The sequence below is a fragment of the Pelophylax lessonae genome, assembly GCF_965119305.1.
Source record: "Pelophylax lessonae genome assembly, chromosome: 13".
Lineage (NCBI taxonomy): Eukaryota > Metazoa > Chordata > Amphibia > Anura > Ranidae > Pelophylax > Pelophylax lessonae.
In genome coordinates, this window is record NC_138780.1 from 1,460,709 (window position 1) to 1,478,625 (window position 17,917).

The window sequence follows — 17,917 nt, forward strand, 5'->3', positions numbered from 1 at the left end:
CGGCCGAGGGGGGGAGGGGCCACAGGCGGGGCTCGCGGTCTGCATGCGTGTGTGTGAGTGTGTGTGTGCGCATGCGTGTGTCATGTTCATCGTGTGCAGGTCACATACACATAGAAAAGGGAAGACGTTCCCTACAAAAAGTTTCATCTCAACTAAAAAGTGCGTAAAAATCGTTGGCGATGAAGGACTGCACTCAGACGGGGGAGGGGTGTAACCCTGTTACTGGGGGTCAGGGGGTGGGGTCACAGTGGGTCCAGCCCAGATTGAGGGGGGGGACATAAGGGCGGTCAGACGAAGACGATGAATGTGTGGCACATCGAACCCTTCCTAGTCCATCTGTCTTGGCTTCGTTCCCATCTTGAACCGCAGAGCGCGCCCCCCGGTGGGTGTTGGTGGTCGGACGCCCCCTGGCGGCCACGTCTTGCGCTAGGTTGGTTGGGCACAAAGGGCTGTGGGTTTGCCCCCCCAGAGGGCACTCAGTGACTCGGCCTCTCCCTCTATGCTAGTCTTTGGGGTCACTCCGCTTTGCTGAAGCCGCATATCGTCACCTTGCGCTCGTGTTTGATGGAGACCAGTTCCTGCAGCTGGAGGGCCCCGCCGCCGATGAAGCAGAACGCTGGGCACACGGGGCCCGAACAGTCCACGCTGCCCTCCCACAGGCCGCGGTGGGACACAGCGTCGAAGAAGCCTACGCGGCCCTTCTCGTAGTCGAGGCAGACGCCCAAGCGCGGGGGGAGGGGCATGGTACATCCGGTGGGGTCCCGGGACGTGGGCGGAGAGCCATGTGGCTGGAGAATCTTGCCCATGCCGATTGTCAGGAAGCAGAAGGATGGAGATACGTCCATTGTGGCGTCTTCTGCTCCCGAGTCGTGTCCGCTGTCCGGGTCATAGCGGCTGCCGGAGAGAGGAGGAGATAATATTCAATCATTCTAAGGCGATCAATATATCATCTACACTTATCAATATATCAGCTATACCGATCAATATATCATCTACACTCATCAATATATCAGCTATACCGATCAATATATCATCTACACTCATCAATATATCAGCTATACCAATCAATATATCATCTACACTTATCAATATATCAGCTATACCGATCAATATATCATCTACACTTATCAATATATCAGCTATACCGATCAATATATCATCTACACTCATCAATATATCAGCTAAACCGATCAATATATCATCTACACTCATCAATATATCAGCTATACCGATCAATATATCATCTACACTTATCAATATATCAGCTATACCGATCAATATATCATCTACACTTATCAATATATCAGCTATACCGATCAATATATCATCTACACTCATCAATATATCAGCTATACCGATCAATATATCATCTACACTTATCAATATATCAGCTATACCAATCAATATATCATCTACACTCATCAATATATCAGCTATACCGATCAATATATCATCTACACTCATCAATATATCAGCTATACCGATCAATATATCATCTACACTTATCAATATATCAGCTATACCGATCAATATATCATCTACACTCATCAATATATCAGCTATACCGATCAATATATCATCTACACTTATCAATATATCAGCTATACCGATCAGTATATCATCTACACTTATCAATATATCAGCTATACCGATCAATATATCATCTACACTCATCAATATATCAGCTATACCGATCAATATATCATCTACACTTATCAATATATCAGCTATACCAATCAATATATCATCTACACTCATCAATATATCAGCTATACCGATCAATATATCATCTACACTCATCAATATATTAGCTATACCGATCAATATATCATCTACACTTATCAATATATCAGCTATACTGATCAATATATCATCTACACTCATCAATATATCAGCTATACCGATCAATATATCATCTACACTTATCAATATATCAGCTATACCGATCAATATATCATCTACACTCATCAATATATCAGCTATACCGATCAATATATCATCTACACTTATCAATATATCAGCTATACCGATCAATATATCATCTACACTCATCAATATATCAGCTATACCGATCAATATATCATCTACACTTATCAATATATCAGCTATACCAATCAATATATCATCTACACTCATCAATATATCAGCTATACCGATCAATATATCATCTACACTCATCAATATATTAGCTATACCGATCAATATATCATCTACACTTATCAATATATCAGCTATACTGATCAATATATCATCTACACTCATCAATATATCAGCTATACCGATCAATATATCATCTACACTTATCAATATATCAGCTATACCGATCAATATATCATCTACACTCATCAATATATCAGCTATACCGATCAATATATCATCTACACTTATCAATATATCAGCTATACCGATCAATATATCATCTACACTCATCAATATATCAGCTATACCGATCAATATATCATCTACACTCATCAATATATCATCCATACCTATCAATAAATCATCTATACCAATCAATACCATAATTTACCCTGATCAATATATAATCTATACCAATCAGCATATCTTCTTTACCTATCAATATATCATCTATATACTATACAACATATCATCTTTAACCATCAATATCATGTATACTAATCAATATATTATGTATAACTATCAATATCATCTTTTGCAATCACTATATCATTAATACATGACTATGTATACCAAAAAATAAATCAAGGGATGGAGGGAACCCCTCATAATGGGCACAGGGATGGAGGGAACCCCTCATAATGGGCACAGGGATGGTGGGAACCCCTCATAATGAGCACAAGGATGGGGGGAACCCCTCATAATGGGCACAGGGATGGAGGGAACCCCTCATAATGAGCACAGGGATGGTGGGAACTCCTCATAATGGGCACAGGGATGGTGGGAACCCCTCATAATGGGCACAGGGATGGTGAGAACCCCTCATAATGGGCACAGGGATGGTGGGAACCCCTCATAATGGGCACAGGGATGGTGGGAACTCCTCATAATGGGCACAGGGATGGTGGGAACTCCTCATAATGGGCACAGGGATGGGGGGAACCCCTCATAATGGGCACAGGGATGGTGAGAACCCCTCATAATGGGCACAGGGATGGTGGGAACCCCTCATAATGGGCACAGGGATGGTGAGAACCCCTCATAATGGGCACAGGGATGGTGGGAACCCCTCATAATGGGCACAGGGATGGTGAGAACCCCTCATAATGGGCACAGGGATGGTGGGAACTCCTCATAATGGGCACAGGGGTGGTGGGAACTCCTCATAATGGGCACAGGGATGGTGGGAACCCCTCATAATGGGCACAGGGGTGGTGGGAACTCCTCATAATGGGCACAGGGATGGTGAGAACCCCTCATAATGGGCACAGGGATGGTGGGAACCCCTCATAATGGGCACAGGGATGGTGGGAACCCCTCATAATGGGCACAGGGATGGTGGGAACTCCTCATAATGGGCACAGGGATGGTGGGAACCCCTCATAATGGGCACAGGGATGGTGGGAACCCCTCATAATGGGCACAGGGATGGAGGGAACTCCTCATAATGGGCACAGGGATGGTGGGAACTCCTCATAATGGGCACAGGGATGGTGGGAACCCCTCATAATGGGCACAGGGATGGTGGGAACTCCTCATAATGGGCACAGGGATGGTGGGAACCCCTCATAATGGGCACAGGGATGGGGGGAACCCCTCATAATGGGCACAGGGATGGTGGGAACCCCTCATAATGGGCACAGGGATGGTGGGAACCCCTCATAATGGGCACAGGGATGGTGGGAACCCCTCATAATGGGCACAGGGATGGAGGGAACCCCTCATAATGGGCACAGGGATGGTGGGAACTCCTCATAATGGGCACAGGGATGGTGGGAACCCCTCATAATGGGCACAGGGATGGTGGACCCCTCATAATGAGCACAGGGATGGAGGGAACCCCTCATAATGAGCACAGGGATGGAGGGAACCCCTCATAATGGGCACAGGGATGGGGGGAACCCCTCATAATGGGCACAGGGATGGTGGGAACCCCTCATAATGGGCACAGGGATGGTGGGAACTCCTCATAATGGGCACAGGGATGGTGGGAACCCCTCATAATGGGTACAAGGATGGAGGGAACCCCTCAAATGGGCACAGGGATGGAGGGAACCCCTCATAATGGGCACAGGGATGGTGGGAACCCCAGGTGATGGGTGGAATGTGATTGGCTTTGACGCTCTCACCTCGGGCTCACCACATCCTGGGGTATCTGGAATAATTCCTGTAATTTGCTCTCCTGGCCGACGCCCACCTTGACCACATAGGAGCTGGGGTCCACCGTGCACTCCCAGTAGTAGCGGCCCTGAGTGATGGCGACGTCCCCGAGCACCAACTCCATGGAGACGTGGCAGCTGCTCATCAGGCGCTCGGCAGCGAACAGCATGGGGACCCCCGGGACGCTGCGCACCGCCCGCCGATCCTTGCTGACCACCAGGCGGTCCCGCGGGAAGCCACAGCTGCTGTCCAGGAAGAAGTTCAGCACTGCGAAGAGAGAGAAGAGTGAGAGACCCCGAGATCTGCATTGTGGGGGCTTCACCCTATTAGAGACTGCATGGAGGTTAGGGTGAGGGTTAGAGATAGCATTAGGGTTAGGGTTAGGGTTAGGGATAGCATTAGGGTTAGGGTTAGGGTTATGGTTGGGTTAGGGTTAGGGTTAGGGATAGCATTAGGGTTAGGGTTAGAGATAGCATTAGGGTTAGGGTTAGGGATAGCATTAGGGTTAGGGGTTAGGGGTTAGGGTTAGGGTTAGGGTTAGGGATAGCATTAGGGTTAGGGATAGCATTAGGGTTAGGGATAGCATTAGGGTTAGGGATAGCATTAAGGTTAGGGTTAGGGGTTAGGGTTAGGGTTAGAGATAGCATTAGGGTTAGAGATAGCATTAGGGTTAGAGATAGCATTAGGGTTAGAGATAGCATTAGGGTTAGGGTTAGGGATAGCATTAGGGTTAGGGTTAGGGATAGCATTAGGGTTAGAGATAGCATTAGGGTTAGGGTTAGGGATAGCATTAGGGTTAGGGTTAGGGATAGCATTAGGGTTAGAGATAGCATTAGGGTTAGGGTTAGGGATAGCATTAGGGTTAGGGTTAGAGATTAGGGATGATCGAACGGTTCGGGTCGACCATCGGTTCGGCCCGAACATTGGGTGTTCGAGGTTCAGCCGAATTTAGAACTTTTTGCCCAAAAAGTTCGGAATTCGGCAACCAGAACCACCCAAAATGCAATGCTTCAGGAAATGGGCTTTAAAAGCCTGTGATTGGACCAGAACCATTAGCAAAAGCCAAATGAGGGGGCAGGAGAATGCTAGGAATGTGATTGGAGTGACTAGGGGGTCCCTAGACCAATCATTAGTGAATACGCCCCCCAGTATATAAGATCGCCCCCGCCATATTCCCAGCATTGTTATACTGGACATGGAAGAGAGTGGAAGCAGTTCTGTTAATTTTACTTTAAAAGTGTCATTTAGCATTTATTAGTGTGAGGAAAGGGATATCTAGTGTAGTTAGAGTGCTCCTTTACACTTAAGTTAGCTTCAAAAATTTAGTTTCTGTAGGGAAAGTGTTAAGTGTAAGGGGACCGTAGTGTAGTGTAGGGTTAACTGGCAGTGACTGCTATGGCAGGGTGACAAAACCCTTCCATAGCAGGGTGACAGCTATAGAGAAATGATCATTTCTCTGAGTTGCTTCGGGACAGGTATGTGGCTTCTCACCAGCCAAGCATTTTTTATGCTGCAGGGGCTGCCACTGCCAGTGCTTTTTTGAGGACATGTTTGATGTCAGACATGACATCTGAACATGTGTATAGGGGGTATATATACACATATATGTCTGTATATATACCCCTAGACATATATAGGTGTGATAGTAGCAGAAATAAATGCTTGCGCTAATGAAATCATTAACAGTAATATATTTCTGCTACTATCACACCTATATATGGCTAGGTGTCTATATACATATAATTATGTGTGTATATATACCACTATACACAAGTTCAGATGTTTTGCCTGCCTCAAAAGAACCCCAAAAAATGCCAAAAAAAACGCTAGCGTCAAAAAGAAAATGCCCAGGTGTGTTTTTGCTGGCATTTTTTGGGGGGTTTTGGAGGCAGGCAAAACATCAGAACTTGTGCACAGTACCACTATACACAAGTTCAGATGTTTTGCCTGCCTCAAAAGAACCCCAAAAAATGCCAAAAAAAACGCTAGCATCAAAAAAAAAAATGCCCAGGTGTGTTTTTGCTGGCATTTTTTGGGGGGTTTTGGAGGCAGGCAAAACATCAGAACTTGTGCACAGTACCACTATACACAAGTTCAGATGTTTTTCCTGACTGCAAAGAACCCAAAAAAATGCCTGCTTTGAAACCGGCAAGGTGTGAAAACCGAGCAGAGAAGCCATATTCCTGTGCTTAAAGTTTTCTAATACAAACGATCTTTTTTTTTCTGGTTCTGGACATGCTACAGACCTGAAACTTCACATGCACACCTTTTAGACCCCCCAGATACTAAATCCAAAGTAAAAATCAAAAAATCTCTTTTTTTTTTTCAATAATTGGCTTTTTTTTTAATCAAAAATGAGAACTTTTTTGTGTGATTTTGTGTCTGGGGGGTCTAAAAAGTGTACCTGTGAAGTTTCAGCTCTGTAGCATGTTCAGAACCAGAAAAAAAAGGATTGTTTGTATTAGAAAACTTTCAGCTCAGGGGGTTAGCTTCTCTCCTCGGTTTTCACACCTTGCCGGTTTCAAAGCAGGCATTTTTTTGGGTTCTTTGCAGTCAGGAAAAACATCTGAACTTGTGTATAGTGGTACTGTGCACAAGTTCTGATGTTTTCCCTGCCTCCAAAAACTCCCAAAAAAATGCCAGCAAAAACACACCTGGGCATTTTTTTTTTTGACGCTAGCATTTTTTTGGCATTCTTTGGGGTTCTTTTGAGGCAGGCAAAACATCTGAACTTGTGTATAGGGGGTATATATACACACATAATTATATGTATATAGACACCTAGCCATATATAGGTGTGATAGTAGCAGAAATTTATTAGTGTAAATGATTTAATTAGCGCAAGCATTTATTTCTGCTACTATCACACCTATATATGTCTAGGTGTGTATATAAATATATGGATGTGTGTATATACACCACTATACACAAGTTCAGATGTTTTGCCTGCCTCCAAAACCCCCCAAAAAATGCCAGCAAAAACACACCTGGGCATTTTTTTTTTTTGACGCTAGCGTTTTTTTGGCATTTTTTGGGGTTCTTTTGAGGCAGGCAAAACACCTGAACTTGTGTATAGTGACACATAATTATATGTATATAGACACCTAGCCATATATAGGTGTGATAGTAGCAGAAATATATTACTGTTAATGATTTCATTAGCGCAAGCATTTATTTCTGCTACTATCACACCTATATATGTCTAGGGGTATATATACAGACATATATGTGTATATATACCCCCTATACACATGTTCAGATGTCATGTCTGACATCAAACATGTCCTCAAAAAAGCACTGGCAGTGGCAGCCCCTGCAGCATAAAAAATGCTTGGCTGGTGAGAAGCCATATGCCTGTCCCGAAGCAACTCAGAGAAATGATCATTTCTCTATAGTTGTCACCCTGCTATGGAAGGGTTTTGTCACCCTGCCATAGCAGTCACTGCCAGTTAACCCTACACTACACTACGGTCCCCTTACACTTAACACTTTCCCTACAGAAACTAAATTTTTGAAGCTAACTTAAGTGTAAAGGAGCACTCTAACTACACTAGATATCCCTTTCCTCACACTAATAAATAAAAATCAAAAAATCTCTTTTTTTTTTTAAATTTTTCAATAATTGGCTTTTTTTATCAAAAATTACAATTTTTAAGAACTTTTTTTGTGTGATTTTGTGTCTGGGGGGTCTAAAAGGTGTACCTGTGAAGTTTCAGCTCTGTAGCATGTCCAGAACCAGAAAAAAAGATCCCACATCCCTGTTCTACTGAAAAATTATCTTTTTTTTTTTTTTTTTCTGGTTCTGGACATGCTACAGAGCTGAAACTTCACATGTACACTTTTTAGACCCCCCAGATACTAAATCCAAATCTCTCTTTTTTTTTTTTTTTTTCAATAATTGGCTTTTTTATCAAAAATGACAATTTTTAAGAACTTTTTTTTTGTGTGATTAATAGTTAATGGGGCATGACCCAGAACCCTAGGCACTTTTTAGGGGCATTTATTGGGTTTTAGGGCTTAAAAATGGTGTTTTTTGATTACCGAAGTTCGGGTCCCATTGATTTCAATGGGGTTCTGAAATCCGAACCGAACTTTTGGGAAATTCGGGTGTTCTGGTCGAACCGAACTTTTCAAAAGTTCGATCATCCCTATTAGAGATAGCATTAGGGTTAGGGTTAGGGATAGCATTAGGGTTAGGGATAGCATTAGGGTTAGGGATAGAATTAGGGTTAGGGTTAGGGATAGCATTAGGGTTAGGGTTAGGGATAGCATTAGGGTTAGGGTTAGGGATAGCATTAGGGTTAGGGATAGCATTAGGGTTAGGGTTAGGGATAACATTAGGGTTAGGGTTAGGGATAGCATTAGGGTTAGGGATAGCATTAGGGTTAGGGATAACATTAGGGTTAGGGTTAGGGATAGCATTAGGGTTAGGGATAGCATTAGGGTTAGGGTTAGGGATAGCATTAGGGTTAGGGTTAGGGATAGCATTAGGGTTAGGGATAGCATTAGGGTTAGGGTTAGGGATAACATTAGGGTTAGGGTTAGGGATAGCATTAGGGTTAGGGATAGCATTAGGGTTAGGGTTAGGGATACCATTAGGGTTAGGGTTAGGGATAGCATTAGGGTTAGGGATAGCATTAGGGTTAGGGTTAGGGATAGCATTAGGGTTAGGGATAACATTAGGGTTAGGGTTAGGGATAGCATTAGGGTTAGGGTTAGGGATAGCATTAGGGTTAGGGATAGCATTAGGGTTAGGGATAGCATTAGGGTTAGGGTTAGGGATAGCATTAGGGTTAGGGTTAGGGATAGCATTAGGGTTAGGAGTAGTATTAGGGTTAGGGTTAGGGATAGCATTAGGGTTAGTCAGGGTTAAGGCTAAAATTAGCATCAAGGTTAGGGTTATTATTAGCATTAGGGCTAGATTTAGGGCTAGGATTAGCATTATGGTTAGGATTAGCATTAGGGATAGCATTAGGGTTGTAGTTAGGGATAGCATTAGGGTTAGGGTTAGAGTTAGGGTTAGGGATAGCATTAGGGTTAGAGTTAGGGTTAATATTAAGGCTAGGATTAGCATTAGGGTTAGCAATAGGGTTAGGGCTAGGATTAGGGTTAAGGTTAGCATTATGGTTAGAGCTAGGGGTTTGCATTAGGGTTAAGGCTAGGATTAGCATTAGGGTTAGGATTAGGGCTAGAGTTAGGGCTAGCGTTAAGGTTAGGGTTGGGGTTAGCATTAGGGTTAGGGTTAGAGTTAGGGTTAGCATTAGGGTTAGGGTTAGAGTTAGGGTTAGTTAGGGTTAGGGATAAGATTAGCATTAGGGTTAGAGTTAGGATTAGCATTAGGACTAGACTTAGGGCTAAGATTAACATTACGGTTAGAGCTAGGGTTAATATTAGGGCTAGAGTTAAGAATTAGGGCTAGGATTAGCATTAAGGTTAAAGTTAGCATTAGGGTTAGGGTTAGGGTTGGCATTAGGTTTGTAGTTAGGGTTATCACTAGGGTTAGAGTTAGGGTTAGGGTTCCTTAATATCCTTGGGGTTAAGAGTGGTGTTAGGATTAATAGTAGTGTTAGGTTCAGTATTATAGGTAGGGTTACAGTTAGGGCTAGGAGTAGTATTAGCATTAGGATAAGCAGTAATGCAGAAGCATCATTAGGGGTTATCATTAGGGTTAGGTTGGTGTTAGAGGTAGGTTGGTATTAGGGTTTTGTTGGTGTAAGGGTTAGAGGTAGGTTGATGTTAGGGTTAGGTTGGTGTTAGGGTAAGGCTGGTGTTAGGGTTAGAGGTAGGTTGGTGTTAGGGTTAGGTTGGTGTATGGGTTAGAGGTAGGTTGGTGTTAGGGTTAGGTTGGTGTAAGGGTTAGAGGTAGGTTGGTGTTAGGGTTAGGTTGGTGTTAGGGTTAGAGGTAGGTTGGTGTTAGGGTTAGAGGTAGGTTGGTGTTAGGGTTAGAGGTAGATTGGTGTTAGGGTTAGGTTTGTGTAAGGGTTAGAAGTAGGTTGGTGTTAGGGTTAGGTTGGTGTATGGGTTAGAGGTAGGTTGGTGTTAGGGTTAGGTTGGTGTAAGGGTTAGAGGTAGGTTGGTGTTAGGGTTAGGTTGGTGTTAGGGTTAGAGGTAGGTTGGTGTTAGGGTTAGAGGTAGGTTGGTGTTAGGGTTAGAGGTAGATTGGTGTTAGGGTTAGGTTTGTGTAAGGGTTAGAAGTAGGTTGGTGTTAGGGTTAGGTTGGTGTATGGGTTAGAGGTAGGTTGGTGTTAGGGTTAGGTTGGTGTAAGGGTTAGAGGTAAGTTGGTGTGTGAGTTAGCTGATGTTATAATAAGAGGTAAGTTGGTACTAGAGGTAGGTTGGTGTTAGGGTTACAGGTAAGTTGGTGTTAGGGTTTGAGGTAGGTTGGTGTATGGGTTAGAGGTAGGTTGGTGTTAGGGTTAGGTTGGTGTAGGACTTAGAGGTAGGTTGGTGTTAGGGTTACAGGTAGGTTGGTGTTAGGGTTAGAGGTAGGTTGGTGTTAGGGTTAGAGGTAGATTGGTGTTAGGGTTAGGTTTGTGTAAGGGTTAGAAGTAGGTTGGTGTTAGGGTTAGGTTGGTGTTAGGGTTACAGGTAGGTTGGTGTTAGGGTTAGGTTGGTGTAAGACTTAGAGGTAGATTGGTGTTAGGATAAGAGGTAGGTTGGTGTTAGGGTTAGAGGTAGGTTGGTGTTAGGGTTACAGGTAGGTTGGTGTTAGGGTTAGAGGTAGGTTGGTGTTAGGGTTAGGGTTAGGTTGGTGTTAGGGTTAGAGGTAGGTTGGTGTTAGGGTAAGGTTGGTGTTAGGGTTAGAGGTAGGTTGGTGTTAGGGTTAGAGGTAGATTGGTGTTAGGGTTAGGTTGGTGTTAGGGTTAGAGGTAGGTTGGTGTTAGGGTAAGGTTGGTGTTAGGGTTAGAGGTAGGTTGGTGTTAGGGTAAGGTTGGTGTTAGGGTTAGAGGTAGGTTGGTGTTAGGGTTACAGGTAGGTTGGTGTTTGGGTTGGGTCGGTATAACAGGTCAGGACAATAAGACAGAACTGATATTTCTGGTCATGGCCTTAGTCTCCCAGCTCCTCAGAGGATGCTGATTGGTAGAGGTAACTCATGGGCGGTACCTGGAGCGGGCGGAGTGTGGAGGTGGATGTCCTCGCTGTATTCTCCGTATCCGGCCTTATTGTAGCCTCGGACTCGGAGCACATAGACGCTGTCAATGTCAGGGCCCTCTAGGATGGTGCTCAGGCTCCATATCTCTTCCCGCCGTTGCCATAGTTTGAGGGTCTTGTGTTTGGGGTCTGTTTTGCGGTACTCCACCGTGTAGTGCCAGGCGGGGGCCGAGTCCTGGGGGAGACGCCAGCTCAGGTAGATCTGGTCATAGGCGTACGTACGCTGGGTGTCGATAACAGGAGCGTCTGGAGCTGAAGAGGGAGGAAGGAGGAAAGTAAGAGAGAATGGAGAGAAGATGGACGGAGGCGGAGCGAGCAAAGTGGGAAGACAGGGAGAAGTCCATGCTGAGAGAGGGAGAGAGAAAGAGACCTCCTTACTGCAGATCAGAGAAGGAGCAGAAGGGTGCAGGCAGAGAGTCAGTCCAAGGAGCCTGGAGAGTCAAGAGGAGATGAGGAGAGGAGGATGCAGGAGATGAGGCGAGGAGGATGCAGGAGATGAGGAGAGGAGGATGCAGGAGATGAGGAGAGGGGGAAATAAGAGATGAGGAGAACACAGGAGATGAGGGGAACACAGGAGATGAGGAGAACACAGGAGATGAAGAGAACACAGGAGATGAGGAGAACACAGGAGATGAGGGGAACACAGGAGATGAGGGAGAACACAGGAGATGAGGGGAACACAGGAGATGAGGGAGAACACAGGAGATGAGGGGAACACAGGAGATGAGGGAGAACACAGGAGATGAGGGGAACACAGGAGATGAGGGAGAACACAGGAGATGAGGGGAACACAGGAGATGAGGGAGAACACAGGAGATGAGGGGAACACAGGAGATGAGGAGAACACAGGAGATGAGGGGAACACAGGAGATGAGGGGAACACAGGAGATGAGGAGACCACAGGAGATGGAGAACACAGGAGATGAGGAGAACACAGGAGATGAGGAGACCACAGGAGATGGAGAACACAGGAGATGAGGAGAACACAGGAGATGAGGGGAACACAGGAGATGAGGGGAACACAGGAGATGAGGGAGAACACAGGAGATGAGGGGAACACAGGAGATGAGGAGAACACAGGAGATGAGGGGAACACCGGAGATGAGGAGAACACCGGAGATGAGGAGAACACCGGAGATGAGGGGAACACAGGAGATGAGGAGAACACCGGAGATGAGGGGAACACCGGAGATGAGGGGAACACAGGAGATGAAGAGAACACAGGAGATGAGGAGAACACCGGAGATGAGGGGAACACAGGAGATGAAGAGAACACCGGAGATGAGGGGAACACAGGAGATGAGGGAGAACACAGGAGATGAAGAGAACACAGGAGATGAGGAGAACACAGGAGATGGAGAACACAGGAGTTGAGGAGAATACAGGAGATGAGGGGAACACAGGAGATGAGGAGAACACAGGAGATGAGGGGAACACAGGAGATGAGGGGAACACAGGAGATGAAGGAGAACACAGGAGATGAAGGGAACACAGGAGATGAGGAGAACACAGGAGATGAGGGGGAACACAGGAATAGAAGGGAACACAGGAGATGAGGGGAACACAGGAGATGAGGGGAACACAGGAGATGAAGAGAACACCGGAGATGAGGGGAACACAGGAGATGAAGAGAACACCGGAGATGAGGGGAACACAGGAATAGAAGGGAACACAGGAGATGAGGGGAACACAGGAGATGAGGGGAACACAGGAGATGAAGAGAACACCGGAGATGAGGGGAACACAGGAGATGAAGAGAACACCGGAGATGAGGGGAACACAGGAGATGAGGGAGAACACAGGAGATGAGGGGAACACAGGAGATGAGGAGAACACAGGAGATGAAGAGAACACAGGAGATGAGGAGAACACCGGAGATGAGGAGAACACAGGAGATGAGGAGAATACAGGAGATGAGGAGAACACCGGAGATGAAGAGAACACAGGAGATGAGGAGAACACCGGAGATGAGGAGAACACAGGAGATGAGGAGAACACAGGAGATGAAGGGAACACAGGAGGTGAGGAGAACACCGGAGATGAGGGGAACACAGGAGATGAGGAGAACACAGGAGATGGAGAACACAGGAGATGAGGGGAACACCGGAGATGAGGAGAACACAGGAGATGGAGAACACAGGAGATGAGGGGAACACAGGAGATGAGGAGAACACAGGAGATGAGGGGAACACCGGAGATGAGGGGAACACAGGAGATGAGGAGAACACCGGAGATGGAGAACACAGGAGATGAGGGGAACACAGGAGATGGAGAACACAGGAGATGAGGGGAACACAGGAGATGGAGAACACAGGAGATGAGGGGAACACAGGAGATGGAGAACACAGGAGATGAGGAGAACACAGGAGATGAGGAGAACACAGGAGATGAGGGGAACACCGGAGATGAGGGGAACACAGGAGATGAGGAGAACACCGGAGATGAGGGGAACACAGGAGATGAGGGGAACACAGGAGATGAGGGGAACACAGGAGATGAGGTGAGGATTACAAGAGAGGTGAGGAAAGTAGGGCACCTGACATGAGGCGAGGAGGACACAGGTGATGAGAGGAGAAGACGGGAAATGAAGAGAGGAGGACACAGGAGATGGAGAACAAAATAGGGAAAATAGGGAATGGAGAAATAATGAAAGAGATAAGGAGCTCCAATGAAGGAGGAAGATGGAGGAGATAAAAAATAAAAGTCGAGTCCTGAAGATAAGGGAACAGAGAATGGAGATGGAAAACAGAAGGTAGAGATTGAAGATGGAGATGGGTCAGAGGAGGAAGACGGAGGTTATAGGATGGAGAAGGGACAAAGGACGAGGATGGAGATGGAGGATATTGGGTGGAGTTGGGACAAAGGATGAGGATGGAGATGGAGGATATTGGGTGGAGATGGGACAGAGGACGAGGATGGAGATGGAGGATATTGGGTGGAGTTGGGACAAAGGACGAGGATGAAGATGGAGGATATTGGGTGGAGATGGGACAAAGGACGAGGATGGAGATGGAGGATATTGGGTGGAGATGGGTCAGAGGATGAGGATGGAGATGGAAGACATTGGGTGGAGATGGGACAAAGGATGAGGATGGAGAAGGGACAAAGGATGAGGATGGAGATGGAGGATATTGGGTGGAGTTGGGACAAAGGACGAGGATGAAGATGGAGGATATTGGGTGGAGTTGGGATAAAGGACGAGGATGGAGATGGAGGATATTGGGTGGAGTTGGGACAAAGGACGAGGATGAAGATGGAGGATATTGGGTGGAGATGGGACAAAGGACGAGGATGGAGATGGAGGATATTGGGTGGAGTTGGGACAAAGGCTGAGGATGAAGATGGAGGTTATTGGATGGAGACGGGTCAGAGGATGAGGATGGAGATGGAGGATATTGGGTGGAGTTGGGACAAAGGACGAGGATGAAGATGGAGGATATTGGGTGGAGTTGGGACAAAGGACGAGGATGAAGATGGAGGATATTGGGTGGAGTTGGGACAAAGGACGAGGATGAAGATGGAGGTTATAGGATGGAGAAGGGACAAAGGACGAGGATGGAGATGGAGGATATTGGGTGGAGTTGGGACAAAGGACGAGGATGAAGATGGAGGTTATAGGATGGAGAAGGGACAAAGGACGAGGATGGAGATGGAGGATATTGGGTGGAGTTGGGACAAAGGACGAGGATGGAGATGGAGGATATTGGGTGGAGATGGGTCAGAGGATGAGGATGGAGATGGAGGATATTGGGTGGAGTTGGGACAAAGGATGAGGATGGAGAAGGGACAAAGGATGAGGATGGAGATGGAGGATATTGGGTGGAGTTGGGACAAAGGATGAGGATGGAGATGGAGGATATTGGGTGGAGTTGGGACAAAGGATGAGGATGGAGATGGAGGTTATAGGATGGAGAAGGGACAAAGGTCGAGGATGGAGATGGAGGATATTGGGTGGAGTTGGGACAAAGGATGAGGATGAAAATGGAGGTTATAGGATGGAGAAGGGACAAAGGACGAGGATGGAGATGGAGGATATTGGGTGGAGTTGGGTCAAAGGACGAGGATGAAGATGGAGGATATTGGGTGGAGTTGGGACAAAGGACGAGGATGAAGATGGAGGATATTGGGTGGAGTTGGGATAAAGGACGAGGATGGAGATGGAGGATATTGGGTGGAGTTGGGACAAAGGACGAGGATGAAGATGGAGGATATTGGGTGGAGATGGGACAAAGGACGAGGATGGAGATGGAGGATATTGGGTGGAGTTGGGACAAAGGCTGAGGATGAAGATGGAGGTTATTGGATGGAGACGGGTCAGAGGATGAGGATGGAGATGGAGGATATTGGGTGGAGTTGGGACAAAGGACGAGGATGAAGATGGAGGATATTGGGTGGAGTTGGGACAAAGGACGAGGATGAAGATGGAGGATATTGGGTGGAGTTGGGACAAAGGACGAGGATGAAGATGGAGGTTATAGGATGGAGAAGGGACAAAGGACGAGGATGGAGATGGAGGATATTGGGTGGAGTTGGGACAAAGGACGAGGATGAAGATGGAGGTTATAGGATGGAGAAGGGACAAAGGACGAGGATGGAGATGGAGGATATTGGGTGGAGTTGGGACAAAGGACGAGGATGGAGATGGAGGATATTGGGTGGAGATGGGTCAGAGGATGAGGATGGAGATGGAGGATATTGGGTGGAGTTGGGACAAAGGATGAGGATGGAGAAGGGACAAAGGATGAGGATGGAGATGGAGGATATTGGGTGGAGTTGGGACAAAGGATGAGGATGGAGATGGAGGATATTGGGTGGAGTTGGGACAAAGGATGAGGATGGAGATGGAGGTTATAGGATGGAGAAGGGACAAAGGTCGAGGATGGAGATGGAGGATATTGGGTGGAGTTGGGACAAAGGATGAGGATGAAAATGGAGGTTATAGGATGGAGAAGGGACAAAGGACGAGGATGGAGATGGAGGATATTGGGTGGAGTTGGGTCAAAGGACGAGGATGAAGATGGAGGATATTGGGTGGAGTTGGGACAAAGGACGAGGATGGAGATGGAGGATATTGGGTGGAGTTGGGACAAAGGATGAGGATGGAGATGGAGGATATTGGGTGGAGTTGGGACAAAGGACGAGGATGGAGATGGAGGATATTGGGTGGAGTTGGGACAAAGGACGAGGATGAAGATGGAGGATATTGGGTGGAGATGGGACAAAGGACGAGGATGGAGATGGAGGATATTGGGTGGAGTTGGGACAAAGGCTGAGGATGAAGATGGAGGTTATTGGATGGAGATGGGTCAGAGGATGAGGATGGAGATGGAGGATATTGGGTGGAGATGGGACAAAGGACGAGGATGAAGATGGAGGATATTGGGTGCAGTTGGGACAAAGGACGAGGATGAAGATGGAGGATATTGGGTGGAGATGGGTCAGAGGATGAGGATGGAGATGGAGGATATTGGGTGGAGTTGGGACAAAGGACGAGGATGGAGATGGAGGATATTGGGTGGAGTTGGGACAAAGGACGAGGATGAAGATGGAGGATATTGGGTGGAGATGGGACAAAGGACGAGGATGGAGATGGAGGATATTGGGTGGAGTTGGGACAAAGGACGAGGATGAAGATGGAGGATATTGGGTGGAGATGGGTCAGAGGACGAGGATGGAGATGGAGGATATTGGGTGGAGTTGGGACAAAGGACGAGGATGAAGATGGAGGATATTGGGTGGAGATGGGTCAGAGGACGAGGATGGAGATGGAGGATATTGGGTGGAGATGGGACAAAGGATGAGGATGGAGATGGAGGATATTGGGTGGAGTTGGGATAAAGGACGAGGATGAAGATGGAGGTTATAGGATGGAGAAGGGACAAAGGACGAGGATGGAGATGGAGGATATTGGGTGGAGTTGGGATGAAGGACGAGGATGGAGATGGAGGATATTGGGTGGAGTTGGGACAAAGGACGAGGATGAAGATGGAGGATATTGGGTGGAGATGGGACAAAGGACGAGGATGGAGATGGAGGATATTGGGTGGAGTTGGGACAAAGGACGAGGATGAAGATGGAGGATATTGGGTGGAGATGGGTCAGAGGACGAGGATGGAGATGGAGGATATTGGGTGGAGTTGGGACAAAGGACGAGGATGGAGATGGAGGATATTGGGTGGAGTTGGGACAAAGGATGAGGATGGAGATGGAGGATATTGGGTGGAGTTGGGACAAAGGACGAGGATGGAGATGGAGGATATTGGGTGGAGTTGGGACAAAGGACGAGGATGAAGATGGAGGATATTGGGTGGAGATGGGACAAAGGACGAGGATGGAGATGGAGGATATTGGGTGGAGTTGGGACAAAGGCTGAGGATGAAGATGGAGGTTATTGGATGGAGATGGGTCAGAGGATGAGGATGGAGATGGAGGATATTGGGTGCAGTTGGGACAAAGGACGAGGATG

The 17,917-nt window shown here is 46.7% G+C and overlaps 1 protein-coding gene across 2 annotated transcripts in view; it reads right to left on the reverse strand.

Moving 5' to 3' along the window:
- Positions 1–350: 350 nt before the first annotated feature.
- TRIM46 (tripartite motif containing 46) overlaps positions 351–17,917 on the reverse strand; it is a 36,549-nt gene continuing 18,982 nt past the window's right edge. For both annotated transcript variants that reach the window (XM_082274818.1, XM_082274819.1), the window contains exons 8-10: positions 11,404–11,703; positions 4,269–4,566; positions 351–894 (exon numbers count right to left, since the gene is read on the reverse strand). In XM_082274818.1, the coding sequence (XP_082130944.1) occupies positions 516–894; positions 4,269–4,566; positions 11,404–11,703 (977 nt within the window). In that variant the 3' untranslated portion in view covers positions 351–515. The remainder of the gene's footprint in view (positions 895–4,268; positions 4,567–11,403; positions 11,704–17,917) is intronic.